Raw genomic sequence first — 11,646 nt, forward strand, 5'->3', positions numbered from 1 at the left:
ACCAACATCATTTGGGTCTAAGAATATATTAAGTTTTTGGAAGGAGTGTGGAGAACACAGGGTCACGTGTGGAGAGAGACTGAGGAAAGCATGTCTTCTGGTTTTGCTGCCCTCCCCCTTTTCACTTGTAATGTGGCAGAACTACTGATCATCCAATGGGGATAAAAGCTATCCTGTCCAGGAGAAAAGTTATAGAAGTATCAGAGACAATAGCATTTTACCCACTCAACACAATGACTTGTCAAGTTCCTTAGAAAAAATATAACCTACAAATAAAATTCAATTTTAATCAGAATTCTCTTTGGCTGGTAAACCTATAACAGCATTTAAGAATAAACAAATTATGTAACCTATACACTACAGTTATCTTGAGGCTTTCTTTCAGTCCTCTGGAAATTTTGGGTGGACAGAGAACACAGCTGAGAGAGACAGAAAGAATGAGATGAAGCTGGCAAAAGGAGGGGAAGAGAAGAGATGTAGTGGGTTGTGAATGCGTCTGTTCAGGACCATAATGGTAGAAGAGTGAAACAGGCTCAGAAGGAACATCTGAAGAGCCTCCCGCCTGGGACACTAGGAGCTATTCCACCAAGACAAGCGTGAGTAGGCCCAGTCTGCAACCCAGCTCTGTCCACTGCATCTTAAAGAGACTTCCAGAAAAAGCACAAACATCATAATAAGCCATATGCTCAAACAGAAGCCCAAACTGAAGGACTTGATTATAATCTTCAAGTGCTCCAGAGACATTTATTTAAATGTTATTCATTTTGTGAAGCAAATTTTACATCCCATCAAAGTCAGGAAAAATAGTATTTTTACTTTTATGTGAAAAAATGTAAATAATGGAGAGAGGGGAGGATATAACAGCACACAGATTAAGTAGTTGTTGAGATTTTATTATTGACCTCCTACATGGTTCATTTCACAAATCAATCTAATATAGCCCTCAGGCAGTAGACCTATGATCTACAGGTTCCAGTAAAATACTACAGAATCTTAAAAACAAAGGCAATGGCTATGTGTAAGTAAGGCTTTTATTTTATCTATTGATTTTTAAATAAGGATTTTAATTACTAAGGAACATAGAAAAGAAAATTCTACTGTTTTCCACTGTTTGGGATCAAACCCAGAGCCTTCCACACTAGGCCAGGGCTCCACCTCTGAGCTACTTCTCCAGGTTTAAAAAATGTTAGAAGTATGACAAATTATGGATGTATTACAGCAGACATACACAGCGGGTACCACAGAGGCTCAGACTTCTAGATGAAGAGAAGAGCAACAGCAAGGCCCAAGGGACCAGAGAGGCCAGAAGACCAGCAAAGATGGGGAGCGAGATAAAAACAGGCAACAGCCAGACCCTAAACAATACTAACTGACATGAGGTCACCCTGGTGACTACTACATTTGTCTGAACTGTGTGCAGAGAATCCGACAGACAGAGAGTAGGAGATACTCCCGAATATTCTCCGTGTGCATCACGCCGGGGTAAAAAACGGTACATCCAGGAATGACAAGTAAGGAACACCCTCACTCGGATGTCGAGAAATAGAAGGCTTAGATTCTACGTGAAGGAAACTGTACAGGCAAGTGGACTGGCACCTGTCATGTTGGATCTGCAGAAGCTCAGCAATCCTCTAAGACCTGACATCACTGATTAGGTACTCCATAGAGCTTTATTTAAGTACTTCATTGTGGCCTAAGAATGATCCAGAAATTAAGGGAAACTTCAGAGGAATTCAAGGCTGAGAGTAAGGAATCTGGCATCCTAAGAACTTTTTACCCATTGGAGGCAAGAAGAGCCCCTGAGAAGCAAGCAGTGGTAGGCAGGAAATAATGATGAACAAGAATTCTATGGTTTAATAATTCTGTGAGGGAGATAAGAACCAACACAAGCAGGTATAAAATTACGTGAAATGCAAGCTATGGCCCGGGCTCTGAACGAGGCCCTGAGCAGCACCTCAGAGAAGGAAGGCAGGCGGCAATGGTCTCCCACAGGAGCTGACCAAACGGATGAGGGTCAGCCTCTTGCAAGGAGACAAAAGAGCAAGGTAGAGAGCAATGCTCTATACTGGAAAGCTTTATTCTTCATTCATTGATACGCAAGAAACATCTAAGCGCGCAAATTACGCACTTCAAAACTGGACTTAAAGAGGATCTGTACAGTTTCAGTGAGGAATGAGTCAGAAAAGGCAAGTGGGAGCTGGGCGTGGTAGTGCACACTTGTAATCCCAGTACTTGGGATGCTGAGGCAGGAAGATCACCTTGAGTTCAAGGCAAGCTTGGGCTACCTAGTAAGTTCAAGGCCAGCCTGCACTGAATAGCAAAACCCTGTCTCAAAAAGACCAAAACAGAAAAAAGGCAAATGGGAAGAGGAAGGCCAGGCAGGTGAGGTGGAGCAGTGCAGAGGTGCAGTACTTCTCCTTATGCAGGCAGACTCACAATTCTCTTCACATGCTTCATCAAACACCAATACCCTTAGAAGCGGGTGACAGCAAGGGATAATATTTGCTTGAATGGATATATAAAAATAAATATATTGGAATTTCTAATTACCAAGTTCATCTGCACATTAAATTTTACAATTATAAGCTTGAGAACATTGAAAATGAGTTTAAAAGGTAAATATACTAAAGGAACAATTACATAGAAAAGATGTGTAAAGGAGGTGAAAAAAATGAATGAGGATTACCTTATGATGCAAAACAATTACATTTCAGATAATTACTGAGAAATTACCTTGGACAAATCTCTGAAGTTGCTTGGCAAGGTGAGATCCAGCTCTTCTGATTCATAGTTAGTGATGACCCAGGGAAACACAGGATACTGATTTAAGTCATTATAACCCCGGCCTGATAGTGCAGAAAGATCAGTCACTTTTACTTAAAATCAACAATGCAATCACAAGCAAGTTCAACACATAACCTACTAAAAATAAAAAGAACAACTGAGAGAGAGAGACAGAGGCACTGGAGATAGCATGTAGGGCCTTGAACATGAAAGAAAAGCATTCTATCACTGAGCTTACCCTGTTCTTCCACTTAACAACTAAGGATTTTTGAGGGCCAGAGTTGTTCTCATAATCTCCGTAATAATCCTATGAAATTAGTACTCCCTCACTTAATAGATGAGACACAAAAGTTTAGGTGAGGTCCCAAATCACAGGACTAGTAACAGTCAAGCCATATTTAAATCTAGATACGATGGTTCCTAAAGTTTATGCTCTTTTAAACTACATTTGACCATACTATTATTATTTGAAAGCCCATCCCAAATAAAATTCTGAGGATTAAACTCAGTGTTATACACAATTTAAACACACACTTGGTCACTGAACTACATTTCTATCCCCCAGATAATATATTTTCTTTTTAAAAATAGGTGTATGTAAAATTTTATATATATAGTATCTTGATCATTTCTCCACTTCCCCTTCTCCACAAAAGTCTACCTCCTCCCTCCTACCATCTGTCGGTTTTTGTTTTTTGTTTTGTTTTGTTTTGCTTTTGAGACAAGGTCTTGCTGTGTAGTTCAGGCTGGCCTTGAACTCACTATGTAGTCCAGGCTGGCCATGAACTCAGGGCAATCCTCCTGCCTCTGCCTCCTGAGTGCTGGGATTACAGGCGTGTGCCACCACACCCAGAACCTACCACCTTTGTTTTATTTTACTCTTCCTTTATATTTTGAGTTTCTCAAGATAAAAGAAAAACTATGCAGTATTTGACTGTCTGGTCTGACTCATTTCATTGAATATTACGGTGTTAAGATCCACCTATTTTCTTATAAATAACTTGAATTCATCCTTCTTTGTGACTGAATAATACTCAGTTGTGCATAGATCATATATCTTGCACTCATTCATTTGTTAATAGGCATACATGCAGCATCCATAGTTTAGCCTTTGTGAATTGCACTGTTATAAAAATGGGTATGCAAGTGTCACTAGAGCATGATGACTTTAACTCTTTCAGTAAAATGCCTGAGAGGTATAGCTGCATCAGATAGAATTTCTACCTTTAGTTTATGAGAAATCTATGAGCTGACCTGCATGGTGGCTCTACTGGTTTACAGCCCACAGCAATGCGGAAGGGTTCCTTTGTCCATTGCATCCTCCCCAGCATTTCTTTTTGGTATTCTTGACTACAGCCACTCTTACTGAATTTAATTGTTTTGATTTGTATTTTCCTTTTTTTTTTTTTTTTTTTGGTTTTTCTCCGGTACCAGGAACTGAACTCACGACCTTGCGCTTGCCAGGCAGGCGCTTTGCCGCTGAGCTAAATCCCCAGCCCCCGATTTGTATTTTCCTAATAAAAAAAAAATGCTGGGCATTTCTTTCATATGCTTATTAGTCACTTGTATTTCTTCTTTTTGTTTTTTTGTACTGGCACTCAAACTCACAACCTTGCGCTTGCCAGGCAGGTGCTATGCCACTGAGCTACATCCTCGGCCCTGTATTTCTTCTTTTGAGAAGTGTCTCTTCACACCACTTACTCATTTTTGATTGAACTATTTGTGTTGGGTTTCAATTTTTTGAGTTTTTTTATATATTCTAGATATTAGTGTTTTTAATCAGAAGAGTACCTGGAAAAAATGTTTCCCATTTTGTGTGTTGTCTCTTTATTTTATTGACAGTTTCCACTGCTGTGCAAAAGCTTTTTATTTAATATAATCCCCTTTGCTGATTCTTCATATAGTTTCTTTTGCAGTAGGAGTTTTGTCCAGGAAATCCTTGCCTATGTCTAATCGTCAAGTGTTTTCCCTTTCTATCTTCCAGCAGTCTCAGTTTTACACAGAGAGCTTTGATGTATTTTGATTTGGGTTTGTACAGGGTAAGAAATGTGAGTCTAGTTTCCTTCTTCCACACATGGATAACCACTTTTCCCAGCACAGTTTGCTAAACAGCCTGTCTTAGCTCCAGCCAGGGTTTAGCTCCTTTGTCAAAAATCAGACGCTAAAGCTGCACGGCGTTGTTCCTGTGTCTTCCACGCTGTCCACTGGTCTATGCCTCTATTTGTGTGCCAATATCACCCTATTTTTATCACCATGGTAGCTTCACAGTGTAGCTTGAAAACAGACTGCAATGCCTTCTGCTTTGTTTTTGTTGCTCAGGATTTGCTTTGGCTATTCCAGATCTCTTCTGGTTTCATATGGATTCATTTTTCTAGCTCTGTGAAGAATCCTGTTGGTATTTTCACAGGAATTGTATTTAAACTATATATTGCTTTTGGTAATATGGTCATTTTGATGATACTGATTGTTCCTAGGAAAGAATTGGGGATGTCCTTAATAGAACTTTTAAAAACTAAAATCCCCCCTTTTTCTGCCTCTAATTAGCCAGCCAACCAACCAAGTTTAAGTCACTTAATCCTGGGGAGCATATCCTAGTTATGTGTAAAATGAGAGAGCTGTTCTAAGTGACTCTGAAGTTTCTGCGGTGATTTTCAAATGCCCTGATCCTCTGAGAAGAAGGTAAAGCGTTACAATGTTGGTCTTCCCCAGCTACAGATGCCACCACACGCTCCCCTATGCCACCTTCTAAACTAATGAGTGCAGTGACACACTGAGGTCCATTAAAACATGCAAATTTGAAGGATCAAGTAGCCCTTCCACCAAAGCTTTCTGGATAGCATCACTCTGGGGAGGCAGTAGCTGGGTAAGACCTTTGCTTCTAGAGTCAAAATGCAAACATTTCAATCCCAACTCCATTATGCATCAGACTATAACCTATTTTTATAAATTTCATTGTGAACAGACTCTCAGGGGTGAAGCACAAAACTATTGCTATAGTTTAATTTTGTTCATGAACTCTCTGCCTACCCCTAAGTGTTCAAGATTTCTGCCTACGTTCTCTTCCGGGAGATTTAGTGTTTCTTTCTCATTGTGTATTTGATCATTTTGAGTTTTCTTTCTCATACATATAGGACATCAATATATAATCAAGAGCTATATTAAAGGAAATTTTAAGTAGTAATGTGAGAAAGGGAAGTCACATAATGAGTTTAATGGACCTATTTTAAATCCCGTTGTTTACTAGTTATGTAATTTCTAGTAAGGTGGACATAAGTGGTCATACTTTCTCGATTCCTTTCCCTCAGCTCACTGTAAGGTGACTTCTTCTGGATGGAGAAAACTCAGCTCTTCCCATGTGAGCCCCTGACTTCCACACCTTTTTTCTCTTTCCTTCTTCTCTGGGAGGGGCTGTCTTCTCTGCTAAGAGTAATTCCTTCACCAGAGCTCTTGAACTGTCTCCATAACTTAAAGCATTCTTCTTCCTCTCTCTCTGTTTCTCGTGGCTTCTCTTCTCTCCCTAGTTATCCTTTCTTTACACTCACAGTTAAGCAAATGACAACCTAAATCTCAAGTTCCCTTTTCACCTCCCACCATTGAGGTTCTATCATCAACCTTCTTGCTTGATGAAAAGAGCTATGAGATAACCAGCAAGTCCCAAATGAGAAGTCCAAAAACGTGTCCTGTACTCATTCTTAATTCTCCCTTACCTTGTAACATTTGACTCAGGTGAGAATGTTTTCCTCTCAGGACATCTGACATCACCTCGGTTCTCCTATTATATCTATAAACTCTAGCATCACTCATTCTTTTTTTTTTTTCTTATTTCTTTTCCTTCATTACTAACTTCCCTTCCTCCTCCTTTCCCTGTTTCTTTCTTATCATGCGAATGAGAATGCAGAGCATTCCCCCAGCCTTAGCTAACTGCTTTCTGAATTATCTGCCCTGATGATCTCATTTCGCTCTCAGTGATTTGCTCCCATGCAGATGAAATACAGTGTCTTGTCTCAGTTCTGAATGCCCACTTGACCTATACTCTTTGTGATACTTAACTTGGATGTCTTGTCAACAGTGCAATTGCCATCTTTCTCTAGATTTCTATTAATGGCACCAATGATTAATTCTCCCAGCAATTGAGACCAGAAGCTGGGAAGGCTTTTCTGACTTTGTTCTTAGTCACTGCCTACATTCACTCAGATGCACATCAAATGGTTGGTGCCTTGTAATTCCTACAACATTCAATCTGTCCATTCAACGTCCACTGTCATCTCTCTAGCATAGCCTCTCTTACACATATATGTAACTATGTAATCTATGTAGTATGTATATATGTAACCTATATGTGATTGCTTCCTAACACTTTGCTTTCTGCCTAGTTCCTCTGTACTTGAATTTATCTCCCAGTCAACTTTTCTTGCAGTTTCAGTACGTTGTACAACTGTTTTTGTGCTCAAAAACTTTCAAAAGTTTCCCAACTCACTGACTGTTAACTCCTCAGACTGCCAGAGAATCTTTCATACTATGCCTGCACACTAACATTCTTTCTTCCCATTACATATTTATGAATGCATACCTCATGGGCGCACATGCATCTATATAAACATGAACTATAGTACTGATTATTCTCTGAGTATACTTTGAATTGCACCGTCTTTCTATGCTTACTTCTGCTTTCATTTTCACTTAGGATGATTCCTAATCTCAGAACCAGCTCCTCCTCCAGTAAATGTAGTATCAATCCTTATGTAGCCACCACTGAAATCGTTCCTTATTTTCTCATTTCTCCTATCAAATGGGTGACTATAATTTACCTCTCTGTCCTTTTAATCTCCATAAAACTTTGTATTTCTTTTCTTAAATCTATACTCCCTTTCTCTAGAATTATATACTAAAGGTTGAACATTCCTAACCCAAAAATCCAAAATCTGAAAAATCTGAGCTCCAAGTTTCAGACTTTAGGTCATTTTGGATTTCAAATGGATTCTCAATTGATAAAGTCTATACAAATATACCAAAATCTGAAAAGCTCCAAAAAACTAAAACATTTCTGGTCCTAAGCATTTCCAGTAAGGGATTTTTAACCTACACTCACATTTGTACTGAAAATAACTTCTCTGGACAAAGAAACATGCCTCTTTCTTCTCTGTGTCTTTTGTGTTTCAAATATAAACCATGTCATTCATTGAAATGAATCTTAAATGTCTCACAGATACAGTCCCCATTTTTTTATTCTAGTTGTTGCAAATGAAAAATCAATGACACATTTCTATTTTTTTTATGTTCTTTCAAAGATGATGGATGATTTTCAGTGAGTGCAGACTTTGTGAAGGGCCAGTGGGTCTTTATATTTTCTTACTTAAGTCATACCACAAGTATTTCTTTACCTAATATTTTACCCAATAAAATACTGCATTTCATTGTTTTATCATATAATACATCTCTACCTAAGTTATGAATAGGTCTTTACATATTTATCATTTTCTTCATTCTTATTATTCCACAATGAGCACACTGTTATTATATTAATTATAATTTTTTTCTCATTTTTGGAAAAAAGCGTTTATATTCAGTTTTTACTTTCAAGTCTGAACTATTCATATATAAGACTGGAAATGTTATCATCCTACTTTTATAAAACATAGTAATGATGGCAGTAAAAGTGAGTTACTTATGACAGCACCCAAAATAATCTAACCATACCGCATTTACTAATTTACTACGTGGAATAAGTCAGTATGTGCTTGTAGGTTACCTGCTATTGTGTTGAGAAACATCAAGTACTCAAAATTGGAAATTTCTCTATGTTGCCATCGCTGGGTCATGTTGGAAGCTTTAAAAAGTTGACGTGGGCTAGCTAGTGAAATACGTCTGCGAGAAAAAGAATTCAATGTAAAATCAACTGAATAAACAAGATTAATTATAATACTAAATCATGAATTACCTGTGCTTACTCCTGCATAATGAAAGCTATAATTCTAACGTTCTATTCATGTTAGACTAATGAATAGTAGAGATGCTTCAATCCAGAATTAATGGTTAACAAATGATTTGGGGCAGCCACAGGTCTATTAGGCACATTGTATTCATTCAGAGAAACCGTTGTTAAAATGCCATTACAATATCCAGGTTCCATATAGTTTGATTAATAACAGTACAATTAATAATTCACTGCTTTACTGATATATAAAGAAGGAATTATAGTAACTGCATATAAAGTGCATATAAAATTATATCCACATGTCTATCAAACTTAATAGTCATTATCTTAAAATTAACACATTTGGACATTATAAATTTAAACATATTTGCATATCCTTTGTGACAAAGAGAAAGAGAATTCTCAGCTGCTTAGGTATCTATTTATGGGATGGATAAAGAAGGAGAAACTACTGAGTTTTTTAATAAAGGTCATTAGAAGACCAAGTTAATAAGAAGGAAATATTAATGGATATAACTGACCAATGCCAAGAACAGTGAGGAACAGGAGGCAGAGTTACTACATTCAAAGTCCAGAGCAGTGGTGAACATACTGTACCTGTATTATTGTGTTTTTCTTTTAAGACAAAAGATGTTAATGCATGACAGTTTACAATAAATAAGTGGGTTTTGGGTTACAGTTTAGACACTCATCTCTAAAAGGTTCGCCATCACCGGTCTAGTCTCAGAGACATAAGCTGTCACAGGTCTTCTTATCACAAAAGATAAGATAACTGTCACTGAAAAGTTTCTTGAGGTATTAAGTTACATATCATAAAATTAACCCATTATAAGTGTGCAAATAATGAATTTTCTAAAGAGATAATTTCTTTTTTTTTTTCTTTCCAGTACCGGAGATAGAACTCATGACCTTGCGCTTGCCGAGCAGGCACTGTGCCGTTGAGCTAAATCCCCAGCTCCTAAAGAGATAATTTCTGAAGTTGCACAGTTATTACCACAATATACTTTTATTTTTATAGCATATGTTTGCAGAATATTTTCATCACTCAAAACAGTTGATCTTAGAAAACATTAATTTCTTTTTTTTAAGCTCTGTTCCATTGATTTCTATGCCTATCCTTGTAAAAATTCAATACAGCCTTAATTATTGCAGGTTTATAAGCTTTGAAATCACTTTGCGTCCTCAAATTTTCTTTTTCTTTCTCCAAATTGTTTTGGCTATTTTAGACCCATTGCATTTCAGCTTCTGAATTTCTCCAGAAGTGTCTTTGAAATCATTTTGAATCTTCTGATTCCTGAACATAGACTGTCTCCATTTACTGAGGCTCATTTTTAATTTCTCTTAGAATTCTTTTTTGTTTTTATTGTGCAAATCTTATACTTCTTTTATGATTTCTCCTTTTCCAATCTTGGTAGCTTTAAATCCTCCTTCCTTGCCTTCCTTCTTCCTTTTTTACCAACTTTGTTGCACAGGAGGAAATCTCTAACATAAAGCTGAGTATAAGGTGGAAAAATGCAGGACATGATTGCCTTGTTGAAATCAGAGGTAAATACTCAGTCTTTTACATTAAGTATGGTGTATTTCGTGAGAGTTTCTCTAAGGGAACAAATTTTGTCAATTTGTGACAATTCTATTTAGAATCAGGTAAGAATTTTACTCATGAATATGTATTGAATTTTGTCAAATGCCTTTCCTTTGAGACGACAATGTAATTTTTGTCCTTAAAACTATTACACTGGTGCATATATATGCCAATTTTCAGATTTAAACCACATCTTATTTCAAGCTCCATTTTATAATCCTTTTTACATATGACTGAGTTTGACTTAAAGTTTGTAAGGATTTTTTTGTGTATATACTCATGAAGGAAACTGGCTCTGAGCATTATCCTGCTTGTTCCCTTATGATGTCTCTGGCCTTGGTATTAGGGCGACACTGGCCTTACAGAGTGAGTGGGGAAGTGCTTCCTACTCTAGTATCTTTACCTTTTGAAGAACAGGTATCATTTCTATTTTAAATACTTAATAGGTATAGATTTACGGGAAAAAATCATTTGAGCCTTAGCTATTATTTATGGGTACAATTTTAATTATAATTCAATTTCTTGTTATAAGTTTATTCATTTTAAAAAACTTTATCTGAGCTAGTTTTAGTTATTCTGTTTTTCTAGGAATTTGTCTATGTTATCTAAATTATCTCATTTCCCAGCATCAAGTTCCTCATGATATTCCTTTCTAAGTCCACATGTGTGTTTTACCGGGGATGAAACCAAGGACCTTCACATTGAACTATATCCCTAACCTTTTTTTTTTTTTTCATCTAGAGGCATGTTCTAGCTAAGTTGCCCAAGCTGGGTTTGAACCTGTGATCTTCCTGCCCCAGCTTCCTGAGCTGCTAGGATTACAGGATTGCACAGGCACACCCAGCCATTCTAATCCTTTTGATTTCTCTATGGTCAGTAGTGATGTGTCTATTATCATTTCTGAATTTGGTAATTTATGGCCTCTCCCTTTTGTTTCATGCTTCATTAAACATTGTCAATTTTACTAATCTTTTTCAAGAATCAACTTATTTCATTGATCTTCTTTACTGATTTTGTCTGTGTCACTGATTTCTACTATAATCTTCATTTTCTATTTGCTTTACATTGAGCTTGCTCTTTTCTGTTTTCTAAAGAAAGAAGCTTATATATATATAAACATATATTTTTTCTTTTTAAAAAATTTTTAAACTGAGAATTGAACTGAGGCCCTCATGCTTGCCAGGCAGGCACTGTGTTGCTAAGCTATATCCCCAGCCCTGAAACAGGTTATTGTTGATGGGAGGCATTTCTGTGTTACACATACAGATGTTTATTCATATATGCTGCTATGTGCACATGAGTTCACTCATTTTTACTGTTGTATATTCCACTGTATATATATATA

General features: G+C 37.1%; 1 protein-coding gene across 1 annotated transcript in view; it reads right to left on the reverse strand.

Moving 5' to 3' along the window:
• The window catches only part of Lrba (LPS-responsive vesicle trafficking, beach and anchor containing), a gene marked incomplete at its 5' end in the record, with an annotated part of 597,162 nt that overhangs the window by 162,656 nt on the left and 422,860 nt on the right, over positions 1-11,646 (reverse strand). Inside the window, 2 exon segments of the mRNA XM_013522882.1 lie at positions 2,734-2,846; positions 8,534-8,649. Of these exon segments, the coding sequence (XP_013378336.1) occupies positions 2,734-2,846; positions 8,534-8,649 (229 nt within the window).

The sequence above is a fragment of the Chinchilla lanigera genome, unplaced genomic scaffold, assembly GCF_000276665.1.
Source record: "Chinchilla lanigera isolate Chin_1 unplaced genomic scaffold, ChiLan1.0 scaffold00070, whole genome shotgun sequence".
Taxonomy (NCBI): domain Eukaryota; kingdom Metazoa; phylum Chordata; class Mammalia; order Rodentia; family Chinchillidae; genus Chinchilla; species Chinchilla lanigera.